Source organism: Meriones unguiculatus, chromosome 3 (genome assembly GCF_030254825.1).
Source record: "Meriones unguiculatus strain TT.TT164.6M chromosome 3, Bangor_MerUng_6.1, whole genome shotgun sequence".
In the NCBI taxonomy this organism is placed as follows: Eukaryota; Metazoa; Chordata; class Mammalia; order Rodentia; family Muridae; genus Meriones; species Meriones unguiculatus.
Genome location: NC_083351.1, coordinates 122,908,141 through 122,931,639, shown reverse-complemented (window position 1 = coordinate 122,931,639; position 23,499 = coordinate 122,908,141). Strand labels below are relative to the sequence as shown.

General features: G+C 42.5%; 1 protein-coding gene across 3 annotated transcripts in view; it reads right to left on the bottom strand.

Annotated features, from left to right (window-relative positions):
* The window catches only part of Rai14 (retinoic acid induced 14), a 148,703-nt gene that overhangs the window by 31,942 nt on the left and 93,262 nt on the right, over positions 1 to 23,499 (bottom strand). For all 3 annotated transcript variants that reach the window (XM_021656353.2, XM_021656352.2, XM_021656355.2), the window contains exon 4: positions 11,624 to 11,712. In XM_021656353.2, coding sequence (XP_021512028.1) covers positions 11,624 to 11,712 — 89 coding nt within the window. The remainder of the gene's footprint in view (positions 1 to 11,623; positions 11,713 to 23,499) is intronic.

Below are 23,499 nucleotides of genomic sequence, written 5' to 3'. Positions count from 1 at the left end.
TTCGTTCATAAGATTCCATGCACTCTGCCCAACAGTTGGCCATAAGTCTCAGCATCTGCTTTGATAGTCTGCAGGGCAGAGCCTTTCAGAGGTCCTCTGTGGCAGATTTCTAGGTTGTTTCCTGTTTTCTTCTTCTTCTGATGTCCATCCTTTTTGCCTTTCAGGATGGGGATTGAACATTTTAGTCAGAGTCCTCCCTCTTGATTAGTTTCTTTAGGTGGACAGATTTTAGTAGGTTTATCCTATATTATATGTCTATATGACTGAGTATATACCGTGTGTGTCTTTCTGCTTCTGGGACAACTCACTCAGGATGATCCTTTCCAGGTCCCACCATTTACCTGCAAATTTCATGATTTCCTTATTTTTCATTGCTGAGTAATATTCCATTGTGTAGATGTACCACAATTTCTGTATCCATTCTTCAGTTGAGGGGCATCTGGGTTGTTTCCAGCTTCTGGCTATTACAAATAAAGTTGCTACAAACATGGTTGAGCAAATGTCCTTATTGTGTACTTGAGCCTCTTTTGGGTATATGCCTAGGAGTGGTATGGCTGGATCTTGAGGAAGCGCTATTCCTAGTTGTCTGAGAAAGCTCCAAATTGATTTCTAGAGTGGTTGTACAAGTTTACATTTCCACTAGCAGTGGAGGAGGGTTGCCATTTCTCCACAACCTCTCCAGCATGTGTTGTCACCTGAGTTTTTGATTTTGGCCATTCTGATGGGTGTAAGGTGAAATCTCAGGGTCGTTTTGATTTGCATTTCCCTGATCAATCAGTGCTCTTAACCACTGAGCCATCTCTCCAGACCCTCAGTAACCAATTTTTTAAATTAAATTTTTATTTTTTATATTAATTACTTTATTCAATTTGAATCCCAGCTGTAGCCCCCTCTCTCATCCCCTCCCAATTCCACCCTTTCTCCCTCATCTCCCCCTATGACCCTCTCCAAGGGATAGGGGAGGTCCTTCTCCCTTCCATCTGACTCTAGCTTATCAGGTTTCATTAGAACTGGCTGCATTGTGCTCCTCTATGGCTTGGCAAGTCTGCTCCCCCATCCAGGGGAGGCAGTCAAAGAGCTAGCCACTGAGTTCAGGTCAGAGACAGTCCCTGTTCCCATTACTAGGGTACCCACTTGGAGACCGAACTGCAATGGGCTACATCTGGGCAGGAGTTCTAGGTTATATCCATGAATGGTCCTTAGTTGAAGTATCAGTTTCAGAAAAGAGCCCTGTGCCCAGATATTTTAGTTCTGTTGATGTGCTTGTGGAGCTCCTGTCCTCTCCAGGTCTTTCTAACTCTGCCTTCTTTCTTAAGATTCCATGCACTCTGCCCAAAGTTTATTGATGAGTCTCATTATTTGCTCTTATACAATGCTGGGTAGAATCTTTCAGAGGCCCTCAGTGGTAGGCTCCTGTCCTGTTTCCTGTTTTCTCCTTTTTCCAATGTCCCTCCTCCTGTTTGCCTTTCTGTGTGAGAATTGATGTTCTTACCCAGGGTCCACTTTCTAGCTCACCTTCATTAAGTGTACAGGTTTTTGTACGTTTATCCTATATTACATGTCTAGTATCCACTTATAAGTGATTATATTCCCTGTATGTCTTTCTGTTTTTGGGATACCTCACTCAGGATGATCTTTTCTAGATCCTACCATTTGCCCACAAATTTCATGATTTCCTTGTTTTAAATTGCTGAATAGTATTCCACTGTGTAGATGTACCACAATTTCTGCACCCATTCCTCTGTTGAGGGACATCTGGGTTGGTTCCAGGTTCTGGCTATTAAGAATAAAGCTGCTACAAACATGGCTGAGCAAATGTCCTTGTTGTGTACTTGAGCATATTTTGTAAACTTGCCTAGCAGTGGTATAGCTGGATCTTGAGGAAGCAGTATCCTGAATTGTCTGAGAAAGCGCCAGATTGATTTCCAAAATGGTTCTACAAGTTTACATTCCCACCAGCAGTGGAGGGGGGTTCTCTTTTCTTCACATCCTCTCCAGCACGTATTGTCATTTGAGTTTTTGATCTTAGGCTTCTGATGGGTGTAAGGTGAAATCTCAGGGTCTTTTTGATTTGCATTTCCCTGATGACTAAGGACGTTGAACATTTCTTTACGTGTTTCTCTGCCATTTGATATTCCTCTACAGACAATTCTGTTTAGCTCTGTACCCCATTTTTAAGTTGGATTACTTCATTTGTTGCTTTTTAACTTCTTTAGTTCTTTATATATTCTGGATATTAGCCCTCTGTCAGTTATAGGGTTGGTAAAGATCCTTTCCCAGTCTGTAGGCTGTTGTTTTGTTTTGATGACAGTGTCCTTTGCTTTACAGAAGCTTTTCAGTTACATGAAGTCCTATTTATTGACTGTTGATCTTAGAGCCTGTGCTGTTGGTGTTCTGTTTAGGAAGTTGTCTCCTGTACCAATGAGTTCTAGGTTCTTCCCCACTTTTTTTCTAACCAATTTAGTGTGTATGGTTTTATACTGAGGTCTTTGATTCATTTGGTCTTCTGTTTTATACAGGGTGATAAATATGGATTTATTTGCATTTTTAAATGCAAATAGATCAGTACCATTTGTTGAAGATGCTGTCTTTTTTCCATTGTATGGTTTTGGCTTCTTTGTCAAAAATCAAGTATCCATAGGTGTGTGGGTTTATTTCTGGGTCTTCAATTTGATTCCATTGATCCACCATTCTGTTTCTATGCCAGTACCATGCAGTTTTTATTACTATTGCTCTGTAGTACAGCTTGAGAGCAGGGATGGAGATATCTCCAAATGATCAGTTGTTCTACAGGATCATTTTGGCAATTCTGGGATTTGAGTTTTTCCATATGAAGTTGAGAATTTTTCTTTCAAGTTTTGTAAAGAATTGTGTTAGTATTCTGATGGGAATTGCATTGAATCTGTAGATTGCTTTTGACAGGATGGCTATTTTCACTACGTTAATGTTAATCCTACCAATCCATGAGCACAGGGGATGTTTCTATCTTCTGATATCTTCTTCAATTTCTTTCTTCAGAGACTTGAAGTTTTTTTTTTTTTTTTTTTTCATATAGGTCTTTCACTTGCTTGGTTAGAGTCACACCAAGGTACTTGATGTTTTGCTGGGTATTATGAACGGTGTTCTTTCCCCACTTTCTTTCTCGTTTTGTCTTTGGTATACAGGACAGCTTCTGATTTTTCTTTTTTGAGTTAATTTTTTCTGCAGGCACTTTGCTGAAGATGTTTATCAGCTGAAGGAATTCTCTGGATGAATTTTTGGGGTTGCTCATCTAGACTATCCTATCACCTGCAAATAGTGATACTTTGACTTCTTCCTTTCTGTTTGTATCCCCTTGATCTCCTTTAGTTGTCTTATTGCTCTAGCTAGGACTTCAAGTATTATGTTGAAGAGATATGGAGAAAGTGAACAGCCTTGTCTTGTCCCTGATTTCAGTGGGATTGATTTAAGTTTTCTCTGTTTAGTTTGATGTTGGCTATAGGTTTCCTGTATACTGTATTTACCATGTTTAAGTATGTGCTTTGTACCCCTGATCTCTCCCAGGACTTTAAACATGAACGGGTGCTGGATTTTGTCAAATGCTTTTTCAGCATCTAAGGAGATGATCATGTGGGTTTTCTCTGTCCATGTTTTTATTATTTTATTTATATATATATGATGGATTATATGGATAGATTTCTGTACATTGAACCACACCTACATGCCTGGGATGAAGCCTACTTGGTCATGGTGGATGACATCTTTTTTGTGTTCTTGGATCCAGTACTTTACTGATTATTTTTGTATCAATGTTCATAAGAGAGGTCTGAAGTTCTTTTTTGGTTGGGTCTTTGTGTGGTTTAGGTATCAAGGTGACTGTGCCTTCATAGAATGAGTTTGGTAATGTTCCTTCTGTTTCTATTTTGTGGAATTGTTTGAAGAAAATTGGAGTTAGAACTTCTTTGAAGGTCTGGTAGAATTCTGTGCTGAAACTATCTGGCCCTGGGTTTTTTTTGGGAGGAAGACTTTTGATGACTGCTTCTTTTTCGTTGGTGGATATAGGACTATTCAATCTTTCTACCTGATCTTGATTTAATTTTGGTAAATGGAATCTATTAAGAAAATTGTCCATTTCATTTAGATTTTCAAATTTTTTGGCATATAGGCTTTTGTAGTAAGACCTAATTATTGTTTGGATTTCCTCAGTGTCTGTAGTTATGTCTCCTTTTCCATTTCTGATTTTGCTGATTTGGATAGTTCCTCTCTGTCTTTTAGTTAGTTTGCCTAAGGGTTTGTCTTGTTGATTTTCTCAAAGAACCAGCTCTTGGTTTCATTGATTCTTTGAAAAGTTTTATTTGATTCAAATTTATTGATTTCAGCCCTGAGTTTGATTATTTCCAGCCGCCTACTCCTCTTGGATGTGTCTGCTTCTTTTTTATCTAGGACTTTCAGGTGGACCATTAAGTTGCTTGTATGAGATGTTTCAAATTTCTTTTCGAAAGCACTTAGTTCTCTGAATTCTCCTCTTAGCACTGTGTTCATTGTGTCCCATAAGTTTGGGTATATTGTGCCTTAATTTTCATTGAATTCTAGAAAGTCTTTAATTTCTTTCTTTATTTCTTCCCTATCCTAGCTGTCATTGAGTAGGGAGTTGTTCAGTTTCCATGTGCGTGTAGGCTTTTTGCTATTTCTGCTGTTGTTGAGGTCCAGCTTTAGGTCCCACGGTGGGCAGATAGAATACAAGGGATTATTTCAATGTCTGTGTTTCTGCTGAGGCTTGCTTTGTGAACGACTATATGTTCTATTTTGGAGATGGTTCCATGAGGTGCTAAAGAGAAGGTATACTCTTTTGAGTTCGGGTGAAAAGTTCTGTAGACGTCTATTAGGTCCATTTGATTTAGGGTCTCTGTAACTGCCTTTATTTCCCTATTCAGCTTGTCTAGATGATCTGTCCCTTGTGGAGTAGAGTGTAGAAGTCTCCCACCATTGATGTCGGAATTGATGTGTGATTTAAGCTTTAACTATGTTTCATTTACAATTGTAGGCACTCTTGTATTTGGGGCATAGAGGTTCAGAATTGTGATGTCCTCCTGGTGGATTTTTCCTTTGATGAGAATGAAGTGCCCCTTCTCATCTGTTTTTGATTAATTTTGGTTGAAAGTCTGTTTTATTAGATATTATAGGATGGCTACCCCAGCTTGTTTTCTGGGTCTTTTTGCTTGAAAAACATTTTTTCAGCCCTTTACTCTGAGGTAGTGTTTATCATTGTTGCAGAGATGTGTTTCCTGGATGCAGGAGAATGTTGGATTCTGTTTCTGCAACCATTCTGTTAGTCTGTGTCTTTTTATTGGAGAGTTGAGTCCATTGATGTTGATAGATAATAGTGACCAATGAATGTTAATTCCTTTTATTGTGGAGTTGGTGGTGTTACTGTGATTCATTGCTTGTTTTCTTTTAATTTTTGTTACTAAAATTATCTGTATCCTATGTTTTCTTGGGTGTTGCTGTTTTCATTGGATTGGAGTTTTCCTTCTAGTATTTTCTGTAGGGCTGGGTTGCTGTGTAGATATTGTTTAAATTTAGGTTTGTAATGGAATATTTTGCTTTGTTCATCTATGTTGATTGATAGCTTTGCTGGGTATAGTAGTCCCCATTGGCATCTGTGGTCCCTTAAGGTCTGCTTGGCATCTGCCGAGGCCCTTCTGGATTTCATAGTTTCTGTTGAGAAGTCTGGTGTGATTCTGATAGGTCTACCTTTATATGTTACTTAGCCTTTCCCCCTTGCCACCTTTAATATTCTTTCCTTCTTCTGTAGGTTTAGTGTTTTGACTATGATGTGATGTGAAGAGTTTCTTTTCTGGTCTAGTTTATTTGATGTTCTGTCGGCTTCTTGTATGTTTATGGACATCTCTTTAAGTTGGGAAAATTTTCTTCTATGATTTTCTTATTTTCTGGACCTTGGAGCCTAAAATCTTTTTCATCTATTCCTATATTCTTAGATTTCATCTTTTCATGGTGTCCTTGGTTTCTTGGATGCTTTGTGTTTGTGACTTTTCCAATTTTACTTTTTCTTTGAAAGAAGTATCAATTTCATCAAGTTTATCTTTAGCACCTGAGATTCTCTCTTTCATCTCTTGTATTCTATTGGTGATGCTTACCTTTGTGGTTCCTGATCTTTTTCCTAAGTTCTCCAGCTCCAGGGTTTTCTCTGTGTTTTCTTTATTGATTCTAATTCTGTTTTCACACCTTGCACCACTTCCTTCATCTGTTTGAATGTTGATTCTTGTCTATGATGGCTTCTATTTTTTGTTTGTTTCCTCTCTATATGCCAGTAATTGTGCCTCTACTTGTGCACCTGTACTTGCTTGTATTTCTTGGAGAGCTTTGTTTATTTGCCTCTACTTGTGTGGATATTTCTTTGAGAGATTTGTTCATCTCTTCGTTGTGTGCCTCTAATAACTGGATAAGCATACCTTTAAAGTCATTTTCTGTTTTTCTGATGAATTAAAATATCCATTGATTTTGGGGGTTGCTGGTGGAGCCATGATGTCCTGATTTTTGTTGGGTGTGTTCTTATGCAGACCTCTGGCCATCTACTTATCTGTAACCTTCACTATTTGTTCTTCAGACTGGGTCCGTCTTTCTCTGGTGTCTGCAGTATTCTTCAGGAAGATGAGAGAGGTCCACTGGTTTGAGAGTGTGTGTTGGTGTTTCAGCTGTACCTAAGGTAGGAAGAGCCACTGGCGCAAAGTTGCAATTGTGGGGGAGCAAGTGTGGAAGTGTGTGTCAAAGTGTGTCTTGAAGGAGAGAGTGCTAGAGAGTGTAGATGCTTGGAATGCGGTGGGAGCAGGTGCAGGGGTGTGTGGATGCTAGTGCTTTTAGTGGGTGCAGTTTGTGGGTGCAATGTGCCTGCACTGATTTCCTGAATACTTCAGTGGTCTGCAGTCCTGTCATACTGTCGTTCTGGTTTTCAGATCTGTCTGGGTTCCAGGAATTCTTTGCCTTGATTTTACTGGTAGACCTTAGAGCAGGGGCTTCAATGTTGATAATGCTGTCCCAAGAGTCCCTATGTTGCTGCAGGACTTGGGGCCTGGTGTTGTGGTCCACTGGGAGTCTAGCCACTGTGGCAGAACTAGGAGGCCTCTGGCACAGATACCTTCTGTAAGGCCCTGGAGAGCCACAGGCCTGGTTGGCCTGGTGGAGCTGCAGGCACTACATTCTATGCTAGGAACTGTGGGCACTGGGGACTGTACTCTGCGCTCTGTGGCAGACATGGTGGACCGCCTCTGCAGCCTCAGCCTCTGCCAAGGAGGGAGCAGGGAGGCCTGTTGTGGGGAAATGCCAGGGGATTGAATGTTCTCGGTCTCAAATCTCAAGCAGGGAGTTCTGTGCTCGGAGCAGCCAGCACTGTGCTCTGTGCTAAGTGCTGTGTCCACTGTGGGCCCTCTCTGCTGCCTCCTCTGCTGTCTGTGGTGCCTCTGCACATTAAAGGGGAAGTGCATGGGAACTGAGTCCCCAGGAGAAGTCCGAGGTTGACCTGTATCCTATTGCTCTCAGTTCAGGGTTTGTCCCCTTTCTTCCCAGAAGCCATGATGTCATTGTTTTCTGTTCAGCTGCTCCTCCACTCAGCAATTTCGGAGATTCTGATCCTCTTCCCCTCAGATACGGTGTGTGCTGGTCGCTGCCATCTTGTATCCCCCCTCTGTGACAGTTCTCAGCAGATTTTCATACTGAAGGCCACTGCATCTCAGTAACACTGTGCAACATTTAAGGTGGGTTTGCTAAAACAGTTTGTCAAAGCTGAGTTTTTTTTAACTGACCTCTAACTATAAAAGCCATTTGGTACTAAAGACAACCCACTCAGGCACAGTGACTTGTTTCTTTCCCTCATTTTCTTGAGAGGGACAGTGAGAGTGAGTACCAGAGCCCAGGTCACTGGAGAGACACAGGCAGGGCCAGTAGAAGCCATCAGTTTATCCTCATTGTTATGGAGGGAAAATGTGAGCAACATGGGCCAGACAATGACAGACACCCAATATGCTTTTCTTCATGCAGACATTTCCTTCATTTGTTGTCATGCTCGCTCTTATTACCAGTGTCATGCAATCACTGGAGAAGCCAGTACCTCACCAAGGCCAGATAAAACAGTGAAGCCTCAGGAGCATGGTGCTGGCCTCAATGGGGTGCTGTCAGATGACAGGAAGTGACTGAAGGCTGTGAGACTCCGTGGAACAGTTGTACAACATCCTGGGCCATAGAGCACTCAGAGTCACCAATTTCAATCAGTTCCCTTTGGCCAGCACCTCAGAGACTCAAAGATGGTTCAAGCACCGACTCCAGTGCCACTTCACGCTATTTCAGTCCACAAGAAGGTGGTGTGCAGCTGGGATGTTCAGGGTGCATTGCTGACCTGACTCTCAGCAGTCCAGTAGAGACATATGATCATTTTTTAAAAATGCTTAGATTCTTTAGGAGCTTAGTTGGGAAAATGATTAGGGTGTGATGCTAAATAAAAGGCAATGGCTTGGTGTTAACTTTTTAATATGCTTACCATGGAAACATGAAGACCTGAGTTCCATCTCTCAGAACTCACATTTAAAAAAGGTGAGCATACAGATATGTTGACAGCATTCTTTCCACGACATCATGCTAAGTACAGTTTACTTAATTTGGTGGGCAATGAGGTGGCATTGAAGAGTTTTAAGCAGAAATTGCATACTCTGGGCTATGTCTTAAGAAGACTAATATACTCATGTGGTGATGTAAAGAGAAAAAGGATGGCAGAGGGACCAATTAGAGAACTATTACAAGTCCAAACTTGAAATAATGCCCTGAGAACTGGCTATTTAAAAAAGCAGGTCTAATTGTGATTGTTTTCTGTGGCAGTCATTAGTTCTTTTCATCAAATAAATTAATCAAACATTAAAAATAAATAAAATAAATAAAAAGGTGAGCATGCTGGTGTGTGCTTATAATTCCCCAAACTGGAGAGGCAGGGATGGATTGATTTAGGATGAGCCTGGGGCTTGCTGGTCAGCCAGCATAGCCCCCTTAACAGGCTCCAGGCCAAGGAGAGACCCTGTCACAAAAAACACAGTGAATGACATCATAGGGTGGCCTCTCGTTTCCATACCACAAGTGCACCTGCAAACACATGAGCATGAATGTACACATACACACAAACACACACCCCAAAAGGCAGGACAGAATTCTATAATGCAGTTTGAGCTAAATAAAGAACATGTTTTTTTGTTTTTTTTTTTTGTTTTGTTTTTTAAGAAGCATAATATATATTTTTTCTTTCTAGTAGGAGTAGAAGCTGTTATTTTCTTTGCATTCTTTTTCCCCCATACTTTCCTATCACAAGCATATATCAAAGGAGATCATTTGTCTCTTTAAGGAGACACAAGGGTTATGTTTGGATATGATAGAATAACTAGATTCCCAGCTAATCTGTTTCCTAACAAAAGAAGCAGTGAGCTAGAACCCCAGGACAGCCCACTTCTTTGACACTGTAGTTTTGTCAGAGAGCAAGTGCCCTTGCTGACATTACTGGAGGTATGTTAGCCACTCATATTTGCTTATATAGGAATGGGATAACTGACCAGTATCTTATTTTTGGCTTCTCCAGAAAACAAACACAACCATTCTCAAAGTATAAAGATTCCCAACTAGCAAATTACTTTAAAAAAAAAAAAAAAAAAAGGAAAAGTAGAGTCAAACATGCCGCAGACTTTGAAGGCCATTCTGAAACATTAGGTTTCCAACCATCTTGTGGGTAACAATAGCCTTTAACACCTGGCTGATCCCCAAAATGGCTGTTCTAGCAACTTAGGGAAAGGAGAGGAAGGAATTCAGTATAGCTTAATGAAAATCCCAGATGAAGTCTGTGCAGTTATACCCGTTTTATAGCCCAGTAAAACTTATTGTAATCCTTTTAGAAACCTAAGATTGTCAAGTGCAAGAGACAAATGAAGTCATTAGCTTGAACTTTCCATGTGGCCAACAGAGAACATATCCTAGGCCTCCGACCCCAGGGCCTACTTGCTGAAGGGCAGTGCTGTGAAGACAAGGCTATCCTGCTTTCCCTTTCATGTACCTTGCTCATTGTTGCCCACGCTGGCTTCACAATAGTATTACCTAGGAAGCTTTTAGGAAACACCCCCATGTTTTGTTTTGTTTTATTTTGTTTTTTTATAAATTTGTTTTTATTTTTATGCATGTGAGGGATAGGGGTGGATTCAGATATTCTCACCTCCATGAGGACATCTAATGTCAATTTTTTAAAATTTTATTTTATTTATTATTAATTACATTTAATTAACTCTGTATCCCAGCTGTATCCCGCTCCCTCATTCCCTCCCAATCCCACCCTCCCTCTCTTATCTCTTCCCTGTCCCTTTCCAAGTCCACTGCTTGGGGAGGACCTTCTCCCCTTTCATCTGACCCTGTTTTATCAGCTATCATCAGGACTGACTGCAAAGTCCTAATCTGTGGCCTAACAGGACTGCTCCTCCTTTAGGGGGTGGAGAGGTCAAAGAGCCAGCCATTGAGATCCTGTCAGGGATAGTCCCTGTTCCCCTTACTATGGGAAACCAATTGGTTACTGAGCTACCACGGGCTACATCTGAGCAGAGGTTCTAGGTTATATCCATACATGGTCCTTGATGGAATGTCAGTTTCAGAAAAGACCCCTGTGCCGAAATAAATTTGGTCCTTGTGGAGCTCCTATCCTTTCCACATCATAATAACTCTCCTTCTTTCATATGATTCCCTGCACTCTGCCGAAGGTTTGGAAACACCCATGTTAACGTGATAAAAATAACCTGACAGAAGCAGGTTATGGGAGAAAGGTTCATTTGGCTCAGTTCCAGGTTACAGACCCCCACAAGAAGGAAGTAGCAAGAGCCTGAGGTCGCTGGCTGCACTATATCCACAGAAGCTAGTAATGGATACATATATGCCAGCACTCAGCTCATCCTCCCCGCACTTATTCAGTCCAAGATCTCCCATCAAGGTTGGTTTTCCACCTCAACATCATCAGTGATACCCCCATAGATACGCCCAGGACCAATCTTCCAGGTCATCAGTTCTAAATTCTGTAGAGCTGACAACACTAAACATTACATTCTCATTCTCCCCTCTACTCCCTTCTCTTTCCTCCTCGATGTACTGTTTTCATCCTTCTTTCTTTCCCTTTCTTCCTTCACCTCTCCCAGTTCCCAGATGATTCTGGAGGCACTGCAGTACAGCAAGGGTCAAGAGGAAAGTCATCCTCTGTCTAAGCTGGCTCTGAAATATGTTACCAGTAACCTACCACATTTATCCAGTTTACATAAAATCAAGAATTAGGAGATATTGGTTGATCTACACATATAGTCCTAGAAAACAATATAAAGTACCATACTGGAGTAAGAGAAACATACAGTCTCCAGTTGACCAGACACACAGAAAATGAAAACACCCGGAAGGACAAATAATAAAACAATGGCAGAGCTTCACCACTGATGCCCCCTCCCTCTCCCCCCCCTCCCCTGCTTCTGGCTTGTCTGCAGATGCTGAATTTTCCACAATGAACATGTAGCACCTCCGTGATACTTATCCTCACACTGGCTTGTTGATTAAGAGGTTGAGAACCACATACCAGAAGTGTCTTGGGCAGTCACATCCACACCATGGGTAACCATGACCTTGAGACATTCCACGTGTCCTTTCGCAGCGGCGAGATGGAAACTGCAAGAAGAGAAGACAACACACCTCCTTAGCAGTCCATCACCTCAGCACTCATCTCCAGCAAGGCTTCACCTCCCCAGGCACATGTTTCTTTACCAGAGCTCCACGACAACCCTCAGAGACCCAAGCAGACGTGGTTCTTCACCTCACAGTGAAGACCAGAGCCTCACTGTGGTCTGGCCATTTCCTCATTTTTTCCATTTACACTTTTTCTAAGTGCTGGGGCTTGAATCCAGAATGTCATATTACCACTGATCTACCCGGCTCCAGTCAATCACCATCATATTTTATTAAGTGATGGAGCAGGAACTGGATTCTCAGCCTTTCAACCCAAAGACAAGGCTCTTTAAAAAGTGAGATTCACTGCATATTTGTCTCTGTCTCTACCCCAGGTTGAGTTTCTAAGTAACAAGTCATCATCTTTCCCCCCTATCCATTGCTTACAGCAAAAGCATTTTTTTTACATAAAATACTCTACTAAGTAGCACAATGGTCAGTTCTTGGACAAGCCAAGTCTGCCGCTATTTCCAGGTGAGTAAGAAAGCCACAGAGAACTTTGGTTGAGTTTTCAGTATATGTCCAATATCTTATCCACTTTTATATATCATCTGTTAATTTTAATAACAGCTTTTTTTAAAAAAAAGATTTATTCTTTATACATTATTCTGCCTGCATATATGCCTGCATGCCAGAAGAGGGCACCAGATCTCTTTATAGATGGTTATGAGCCAAAATGTGGTTGCTGGGAATTGAACTCAGGACCTTTGGAGGAACAGCCAGTGCTCTTAACCTCTAAGCTATCTCTTAAGACCCCTCATAACAGCTTTTTAAGGTAATATTTATTGTATTTGCAGTTGGTCAACAGGAGTAACAGGTACAAACAGCACCAATTTCCCCAACTGGGCTCCAGAAATCAGTGATACTTGACAGCACACACAATGTTCGCCATCATGAGAATGCTATTAAAAGGATTAACCTTCAGATACCATAGTAACCATCTCTGCAGGTACCCGGGAAAGGGTACTTCCACGGGCTGAAAGAAGCAATGAACGATTTCACTGGGCATTCAGGACCAGACAGGCTCTCCAACATGCAGTGGTGGCTTGTCTTCCTCTCAGTCCCGCTCTTATGGAAAGGGGCAGACAAGCCCTCCCTCCTCTGCCTTGGCTCTGTTTGAGAGGGGTGCCTTGGGATGCTTCCTATGCAGGACTACCTCTGAATTATGCCCACATAGTGTTGACTTGCACAGTTGGCTCTGCCTTCAGGGCTGGAGTCACAGTCAACTGGCAGACCCAACATCTGCTACTTGAATCCAGGCTGTGTGCTGGCAGACTGTCTCTACGGCTACACAGAGTGGCTGGACAGATTGCCAGAGGAGGGTACTTCAGGTCTGACCATAAGTCAGCAGCTAGAAAACAACTGCTCCTTATTCGTGTCTGGGGAAGTCCACTCAGCTTCTCTTGAGCCTAAATTCCCTCTTCTGTAAAGAACAACCGATCAAGGCCTACCCAGTCCCAACCACATTGTTTCGATATGTGTAACATTTCTTTACCACCAGAATTCACTTTCTAAGTTATTTGCATCTTAGTAAAACTTTACTGGTTTGGAAATGCGGTGACTGATGTGCGTAGCGGTGGCTGTACTTCACTGATATAACATTGGTGATATAAAGCCTGCCCCGTCGGCTGCTCAGCACTGCTCAGGGTGCACCAGCCTGTCTAAATATATCTATACTGGGAGCAGTGCTTGTTGGACACACACTTAGCAGGTAAATGTGATTTCGCTGTGTTCTAGTGTTCCCGGCTGGCTTTGATTTAGAATTTAGTCAAGGTGATTGCCCCCCCCCCCCCGTATTTTAGGGACGTTCCAACTATTTTCTTGCAGAATGCTTGTGTCTTGCTATTAAAAGAGAATAACAGTGATTTTTCACCTTACACCCATCAGAATGGCCAAGATCAAAAACTCAAGTGACAACATGTGCTGGAGAGTATATGGAGAAAGGGGAACCTTCCTCCATTGATGGGGGGAATGTAAACTTGTGCAACCACTTTGGAAATCAATCTGGAGTTTTCTCGGACAATTAGAAATAGTGCTAACTCAAGATCCAGCTACACCACTCCTGGGCATTATTCAATAAAGACATTTGCTCAACTATGTTCATAGCAGCTTTATTCTTAATAGCCAGAATCTGGAAACAACCCAGATGTCTTTCAGCAGAGGAATGGATACAGAAATTGTGGTACATACACAATGGAATACTACTCAGCAATTAAAAAGAAGGAGATCATGAAATTTGCAGGCAAAAGGTGGCAACGAGAAAAGATCATCCTGAGTGAGGTATCCCAGAAGCAGAAAGACACACATGGTATACACTCACCTATAAGTGGATACTAGACCTATAAGATAGGATAAACATTCTGTACACCTAATAAAGAAGCTAAGCAAGGAGGACGACCCTGGGTAAGATCATCAAGCCTCATTCAGAAAGGCAAACAAGATAGACATTGGAAGGAGAAAACAGGAAACAGGACAGGAACCTACCATAGAAGACCTCTGAAAGACTCTACCCAGCATTGTATAAAAGCAGATAATGAGACACATCACCAAACTATGGGCAGAGTGCGGGGAATCTTCTGAAAGAAGGGGGAGTTGCTTCTTATGAAAGGAGGACAGGTGCTCCACAAGGAGAGCAACAGAACCAAAAAATCTGGGCACAGGGGTCTTTTCTGAGAGTGATACTCCAAACAAGGATCATGCATGGAGATAACCTAGAACCCCTGCATAGATGTAGCTTATGGCAGCTCAGTCTCCAAGTGGGTACCCTAGTAATGGGAACAGGAACTGTCTCTGACAAGAACTCAGTGGCTGACTCTTTGATCACCTCCCCCTGAAGGGTAAGCAGCCTTTTCAGACCACAGAGGAAGACAATGCAGCCAGTCCTGATGAGACCTGATAGACTAGGGTGAGAGGGAAGGGGAGGAGGACCTCCCATATCAGTGGACTTGGAGAGGGGCATGGGAGAAGATGAGAGAGGGAGAGTGAATGGATTGGGAGAAGACAAAGGAGGGGGATACTGCTGGGATACAAAGTGAATAAACTGTAATTAATAAAATAAATAAAATTAATTTATTTTAATTAATAAATAAATTAACAAATTAATATACTATAACTCAAATATAACTTATCACTTATATATTTTAATGAATTTTTTGACATATATTATCAAATATATGTATTATCTGAAATATATTTTCCAGTTAATATTTTACTTTGTATTAAGCCTGTAAAGAAGTTCTTTATACAAATATTTATGTAGTCATATAAAAAAATAATAGAATAATAATAATAATTCACCATTTTCCATTTTAAAAAATTCTTACAGAAAATAGAAATTCCATATTTTACAGGAAGTGTCACTATTTCCTGCTCTTAATAGAATACCAAAAGTACAAATAATTAGAAACAGCTCACTACAAGGACAGATACTCATGTTTGCAATTTAATACTACACGTGTATAATCATACTTTTAGTTAAGGAAAGTAATTCTTAGTCCGTGTGATTAAAACAACAACAACAACAAAAATAAGCACGTCATCCTTTCGAGGTGTATCCCGAGAAGACACGTTTCTGGGTGTTTTTGTATCCTACAGCCACACAGAAGCTAAGTAGACTAGGTACATATAGACATGCCACCCGACAAGAAAGAAAGAGCCTTTGCCAGAAGTTTCCAACTCACTTAGCCAGAGAGAGAAGGACCTCCCCTTGGCATCTTCAGTCCCATTCAAAGAGCATGTGACTTGGGAAATCTGTAGCAGAGCTGAACAAGCCAAAGGCAGTATGTGAACCTACTTTCGGGGTGCAGTATGCAGTCTGAGCATACGGTCTCTCTAGGTCTGCCCTGAGCTCTTACCCTTGGGTTTGTGGTACAGTGGAGAACTGTAATGGACTACTTCCAATAAGCCACAGGGACTCTGACTCATGGTTAAGTTTGACCAACGATGGGTGTTTTCAGAGATGGAGGAGACAAGAAAAAAAAGTCCAGGTGTCCGGAAACTCTGCTGCTGAGGTTGTGGTCTACCAGTGTCAGAAAGCCCCGAGGCCTCTGTAAAATGGAGGACTCACTTTGTTGGCAAGGCTTATTCTTCTCTTCCCCGGGGGATCTGGGCCCCCACACCCTCTATCTGAGGAATGTCATATAGTTAGGAAAATTACAGGTCCAATTCCCAGTCTCGCAATAAGAACCTCTTCAGCACGCACCTGTGTTCCTGGAATGCTTCCTCATATAAATGAGGCATCTCAGTATCTTAGCAATTCAGTCATGACCTCTGCCCACCCTGGATATCCCTACTCCCTCCCCAAAGTTCTATATAACCTGTGTTCACCCCAGATAAAATTGATCTACCTCCCCAAAGCTAATCCCAGATTGTTGTCATTTCTGTCCAAACTCGAGGGGCTTACAAGCTCCCCATCTGTTGCCCTGCTCCATTTACCCTGGTGACGCTCCCAGGGAGGGTCACATTTAGGCAGCTTGACTCTGCTTCCTCATTGCCATGCAGAGCTTGTCTTCAGCCATACCAACCAATGCTGTCAAGGCCACGGTTCTGCCTCTCCCCAAAAGCTCCCTTTTCTGCCTTTTCCATTCATGTATCTAAATACAGTCCCACCACTGCTAGCACATAGTCACCTGTCAAAGGTCACCTGTCACAACCTGATCAACCTGACTGGGGTATCAGGAACCTTGGACAGGTGTAAAGCTGGGACTGAGTGGGCCACGAGCTCTGATGGAAACTCAGCACTGTTATTATATCCAGCAGAATGAAGAGGTGAATGAGTTTATACGGGGGTGGGGTCCTCACTGCAGGAGAGCAGTCTCAGGCCGCAGTCATCTGGGAGGAGAAAGTTGAGGCTGGTACTTTCTATACTTACTGGTTTCAGCTAAAGGTGACCCATTCTCAGCATCTGTACTTGGGATCAAGGGAAGGAAGGCCTTGTTATTCTCCAGAGTGTGAGGCCCTAAAATCCTTGACACGGCCATGCTTGTGCCAATGCCACACATTCACTCAGGACCCCATCGGCTCCCTACAGACGCCAAGTCAAGACATCACAGAGATAATGTTTACTATAGCAATATTTACAACAGCTAAGCTAAAAAGCCAACTAAGCGTCCAGTGAAAGAGGATGAATAAACAAATGTGATACATATGGATTTTTTTCAAACATAAAAAGGATGAATTTATGTCATTTTCAGAAAGAAAATAGATGTAACTGGAGATAATTTTACAAACAGAATTAAGCTAGTTCCAGAAAAGAAAAAATAGTTTCCATTGCCACATTACTTGGGTTATTAAAACACTGACATTTTAGCTAAAGTGCTTTATGAGAAGCATATATAACTATAATTACACAGAATATGGTGATTCAATAAAAGTTTTCCAATATACTCATGCCAAAGTAGAGATTAGTTTCAAGTGCTTAGATTACATTTCTCCAAAAGTTAAAAAAAAAAAAATCACTTAAGTGAGAAGTCTAGCACATTCCATGTACTAAAGCCAACGTTAAAATGCATATTTCCTACTGTGGGTTTGGTTTTGATAGGGTACATTCCCCAGCATTATTATGGGCTGTTAATCAAAGGTAGGGCAAATGCCGCAGGACAGAGAGCAAGGCAGGAGCACTGCCTTGACTCTACTGCTTTTGTCTACTTAACTTGGACATCTAGTTATGTTAAAGCTTTAACCTCAGGAATCCTCATTTTTATTCCTAATGCCCATGACTTTCAAAAACTAAAGCTTCTAATATTATGAAAGCTTAGGGGAAGGCAGAAAGGGAAATGAGCTGAGAAGGCATCATAAGAGAGCAGGGGTAAGGAGGTCCTATGCGTCTTGCCATCCGTTAGTGTGATCTTGGGCAAGGATTCTCTGTGTCTCAATGTACTCACTGGTAACATGGTCTGTCAGAAATAAAAGAATTTATACGTAAAGGCACTGACGTACAATGTGTAATAAACATTCCCCCACAAATGCCACCGGTTATTATAGCCTCGCCCACACAAGAGGGAGCAGACTATGTGACATGTTGCTTAACCAGAGAAATTCGGTGCTCAGAAAGGACATAATTTAGATCTGGCAACACTGCTCTAAAACCGAAGAAGGGGTGGGGGCAGGAGATAAAGGCTGTGTGCATTTCCAGGGACTGGAAACTTGGGAACACAGTTATAGACGTTCACAGGCCCTGAGACCCACCCAACAGCAGCCTGGTCTAAGGCTCACACTCAAGCTGCTTAAGTTCTGGCACCTTTCTGAGAAGTGACAATCCCCAGAGCAGCACTTGGCGGCAGCAAGACCTTGACATTTAGCCTCTAACTTGAGCAGAAGCAGAACCGACACTCAAGTGGATTTCTCTGGGTAGAAAAAGCAAGACTCCCTGGTGACAAAGCTCTGATTTGTAGCTGACGGGAGCGCGTTTCTTCTCCTATGTAGAGTGGTAAGTGTGAACACGTTCGGAGGTGACAGTCTAGGGGGCTGGTGGGCAGGGACCAGCTCCCGCCTAGATAGCAGGCAGGCACCTACAGTTACTGCAGGATTAGGGATGGAGAGCGCCCCGGGTCACCACCTAACAGTTGGCATCCCAATCAGTCTGTTATAGAATACTGCAGGTAGGGATGAGAGGAGACCAATGCAGTAAATTACATTAAACCTACACACAAACTCCCCCCTAAACACGCTTTGTGACGGTGTTCATGGGGTGTTAGAATATGTGCTACCTCAGGTATGAGATGCTTTTGATACTGTTATACTTGTGTGCTTTTTAAGTACTGTTGCCAGTACAGCTAAATCCATTTATTCACACACATACTGCCATATAGAAACGGCATCTCTGTCAAATACTGTTCTGAGCACTTAGAAATAGTGACTAAAATAAATCCCCTTATTATGAAACTCAGCTCTTAGACTGAACTCTAAAAGTTAGCCAGTCTGAGGGAACATTTTGTACAACACAAACCACAACACACACACACACTCACACACACACTCACATGCCCACGTGCACAGGTTTGAGAATTTAGCTACACTCAAAGACGGTTTTGATTACTGATGGAGAAAGGGGAGGAATGGGACCCCAGCTAATGTGTAGAAGCCAGAGCTAACTACTAAGAACACGAGACAGCTCCTATCTCAAAATGTGTTGTTCTTAGGTGGAAAAGCCCTGTGCAAAGCCTTTATATCAATGTTTAATGTTGAAGCATGATTCTATTAAAGAGTGAAGAAATAAAATGAGCACATTTTCACACTTTATTGAGGTATGATCCACAGCATATAAATGAACATTTATAAGATGTACAGTTCGGTTGTTTTTAGCATAGTCACAAAGGTATGCAAACAATCTCACAGTGAGAGTCAGACTTATTGTCCCTATGACAAAAATCTCTGACCTTGGAAAGATTTATTTTACTCACTTCAGTTCACCATGGTGGGGATGGCATAGTGCGGCAGAGAGCTACCACCATGGTGGTCAGAAAGTGAGAGAAGGGACTCAGATGAGGTAGACCCTTCAAATGCATGTGCCCAGGACTTACTTCTTCTGGCTAGGCTCCTAAAGCTTCTTCCCCTCCCCCAACCCCAGCACTGCTCACTGAGGACCAAATGCTAACACATAAGGCTCTGTGTTGGAGCCATTAACACTCACTCTGTAATTCCACATTTTCTACAATGGCTTAAAAAGAAAATCCCCATCCCTCTTAGGAGGTACTCATTCCTCCGTCCTGCCAGTTCAAAAGAGTAAAAGAAAACCCAGCAATCTGCTTCCCATCTCCTACTAACATGCCCCCCCTGGGAGCATGTTTTAGAGATGGGAGCATACAGTGTGTGGTCCGCCAGCCCTGACTTCAGGAAGAGCCGTGTTTCCAAGGCACAGTCATGTGTTATCAGAACTTCACTACCTTGCAAGTTCATGAATGTAGTTTCCACTTATCACGTGAAGTATACGTGGGTTGTTTCTACTTTTAAAGTAGGGCTACTACCAAAACATACGTGCAGAGTACTTGTGCGGTGTGCGCTCTAAGGGCCGGCAGGTCGGCACAGTGGTGGGCTCACTCAGTTAGATGCATGTCCTCCCTTAGGCTGCTTAGGCACCTGTAAGTGTTCTCAACCTTCTGCCTCATTACACACCTCTGACAGCAATGCAGAGGTCTTCTGATTCTCTGCATCCTAGCCGAGATTTCTGGGCTACCAATTTTTTTTATTTAAATGAGAGAATTTTGATTACAACATAAAATTTCCAGAGGTAAAACCTTGTTTCTATCAGTGTGTGTGTGCACACTCCATGTGTATGGGGTGACCACATGGTCCATGAGAGGGCATGGGTTCTATTCCCCCACCCCCATCGCCCGGGAGCCAGAGCTATAAGCGGCTGTAAGCTGCTGGGAACGGATTTACCGCTCCACGTTTCGGTTTTCTCCGATGAGCCCTTTGAAATAGGTCAGCTGATTATCAGCTGAACTTTCCCCTAAAATAAATATAACAGAGTGAATGCAAAACAAATTAAGGACTCACCTTTCAGTTCCTTCCCTACCTAAGCTGCTTATTTATCTCCTAAAAACTAAAACTGTCATTCAGGAGTCTACATAGTTAGAGAAAGACTCTGTTTACTTATAGTTTTATTTAGGTAGGTCAAGAATTCGGTGAAGGCAGGAAATTTTAAGAATCTTGTGTCTACTCCTCTGATGCAAGGTCCTGGGACAAAGATAATGGTCCCTGCCCAGGGTTACATAGAGGGGCTTCTCAGCCTCTGATAGAGCTGAAGTAACCTTAGTCTTGCTTACTCACAGAGTGGCTCACCGACCAGGAGCTGGTCAGTGGGGGCTGGAGAGATGGCTCAGCAGTTAAGAGCGCTGTCTGTTCTTATAGGATCCAGGTTCAGTTCCCAACACTCACCTGACAGTTCACAACCATCTGAACCTTGGTCCCAGGGGATCTGATGCCCTCTTCTGGCTTCCATGAATACTGCCCAGACATACATTCAGACACTCATGTAAATAAATAAAATCTTGAAGGAAGGGAGGGAGGGAGGGAGGGAGGGAGGAAGGAAGGAAGGAAGGAAGGAAGAAGGAAGGAAGAAGAAAGGAAGGGAAGGAGGAAGGAAGGTAACACAAGCCCTCAAGCCCTACCTAGACCCCAGATGCTACTGAGTTATAAGCTGCCTGTGCTAGATTGTCAGTGGAGTTCCTATACACCCAAAGTTAAAAAACAACAACAAAAACCATTGCCCTAAATGAAGGACAAATTCAGAACCCCACACCAGTATGTTCTGCCAGGATGCCCATTGTTTCAATATTCTTTAAAAACATACTCTCTTAGCATTAAAACCTATTTCACATCTATGTTCCAAAAAAAAAAAAAAGGAAGCCCTATGGCGTCATGTTTATTTTTAACAGGGACTGTTGAGCCCTGCTCATAAGGCTCAGCCCAGCTCTCAACAGAGATGTAACCAGAAGACACAAACAAGCAGGGGCGTGATTTACACAAAGCTGCTGTCATCCTGTTGTGCTTATTGCTACTTGGGATGCTTCTGCTTTTGACACTTGGACCATCCAAGCTTTCAGTACCCACTGCTGTTACACTTTCCCTTCCTCACTTCCCATCCCCCTCTTCCCTGACTCCTATCCCCTTAAGAGAAAGTCAATACATTGGTAATACCCCTAGCCTCAAGCAGCAGCTCCTGGCAGCCTGAGAATAGGATAGTGGGAGAAGCAGAGGAGGAGAGTGTGGCCTGGGGAGCAGTTAGAGGTCTAGGTACCACACTGGCAGCCATTTCGTTGTTACATGGTGATGGCTAAATTTTAGTTTAAAGCAACAGTATGACACCACCACCAACAATAGCAGATAATCTACTGAAATTCTATACCGTGGATTCTAACTCAATGGTTGAGCTACCCTTAAAACAAAACAAAACATCAGAAATGTTAAACCAAAAACTGGAAGCATTGGCCAAAAGCAACCATAGGCCTCTCCGTGAGATAGCTTAGGGATGCTGGAATGCAAGCCAGCACTCCCAGCACTGAAGCAAAGAGCCAGCAATGGAGGTTTCCTTTCTACAAAACCACACAGTGAGTTATGAATTGTGCAAACTTCCCTGAAACAAATGCCTCAGGAGCAGGGTGGGATATTTCCCAAGGCTCTTCAACAGAAGGAGACTTGAGCTGCTATTCAAAGCCCATGAGGAGTTTCAGTTTGGCAAGTTCCAGTTTCTAAAGAAAGAGTAAACATAAATCTCCTGGTTCCTGATTGCCAGGTGACGTGTATAGGAAAGACACTCTTGGGGCTACTTTCAGAAGACAGACTTTTCAGGCATTCTCATTTACAGAAAATCTTCCTCAAACCAAACTCTTTTGTCTTTTACCATATGGGCTCTTGGTAGTCACATGGTTGAACTACTATGAGACTTCAACATCTCTCCTGACTATGGAAACAACATACGAAGCTACAAATTAACCGGGCAACCAACATGCAAACAGAAATAAGCATTCCCCAAAACCTACCAGCACTAATTACAATCCAGAATTTAAACATTACCAGTTGTAGAAAGGGGACTTTGAACATCTTTGTTTCACAAAGATACTGGGGTTCAAAGAAGCTAAGGAATACATAGAAGACCAGAATGTGAATTCACTGCCCTAATGCTTTTTTGGTTGAGACAGGGTCCAGCCACACAACATTGGCTGGTCTTGAATTCATAACAATCCTCTTGTCTTAGCTTTCTGAATGCTGGGGTTGCAGGCTTGTGCCACCACATCTGGCTCTCTGCCCTAATGCTGAGGTAAGTTTTCTCCCACTTCCCTGTGGTCAGTAAGAGGCTCAGGACTAGATCATGATAGAGACGAGCTTCTCACAGTTGCTGAGAGCCAAGAATCTCAGTTTTGCAATAAAGAGGCATCTCATCCCCAACCACCTAAACTTGCTTCCATTTTCATTGTATGCCTTCTAGAAGATGTCATTGTGGAGAGAGAAAAAAATTAAATCATCTTAGGAAACTCAGAAAAGTTATGCTTTTTTTTTTTTTTTTTTTACTGTGATTTAATCCAAAGTCCTGGTCATGGAGTAAAGCTGTATGTGAGGTGTCCTGGTTTCTCCTCCTCAGCTTCACCTGCTGCCACTCTCAGAACTCACTGGGCTTTAGCCCACCAGCTCCTTGCTCTTTCTTGAGCCCATGGGGTACCATCCCATCTCAGAGTCTTGCCTTGCTATTCCAGGAGAGCCATTACTCCAAAAGGTTTGAGCAACCTGACCTGTGCTGCCTCTCCCAAGCTTAGTCAGAGTGGTGCCTGCCCTTTTCACTTTCCTCAGCGTACCTGACAATAGTCTGAAGCGGCCTTTGCCTGCTGCCCGTCTGTCCCACCAGACCGCACACTGACAGAACAGAAGCTGTCTTGCTTCTTTCAACTGTCCCAGCACACAACAGTCTTCTCTCTCTCCTCTCTCTCTCTCTCCTCCCTCTTCCCTCTCTCTCTCTCTCTCTCTCTCTCTCTCCCTCCTACCTTCCCTCTTAAAGATAACGTGAAATTTTTATTTTTTTCACTTTTTTCAAGTCTAGGTACAAAAATGAACTGATATAATTGTAAATTATTATCTGGCTGTGACACAGGCTCTTGAGAGAAAAACTGTGTCCTTGGGCTGAGAGCTAGTTTGCTTCCTAATGAAGGTGTGCAATGGTGCCCCAGAAGCAGCAGCAGCAGCAGTTAGCCAGGCAGAAAAGCGACTACTCAGGCTCTTACCCAGCAGGCTCATAGA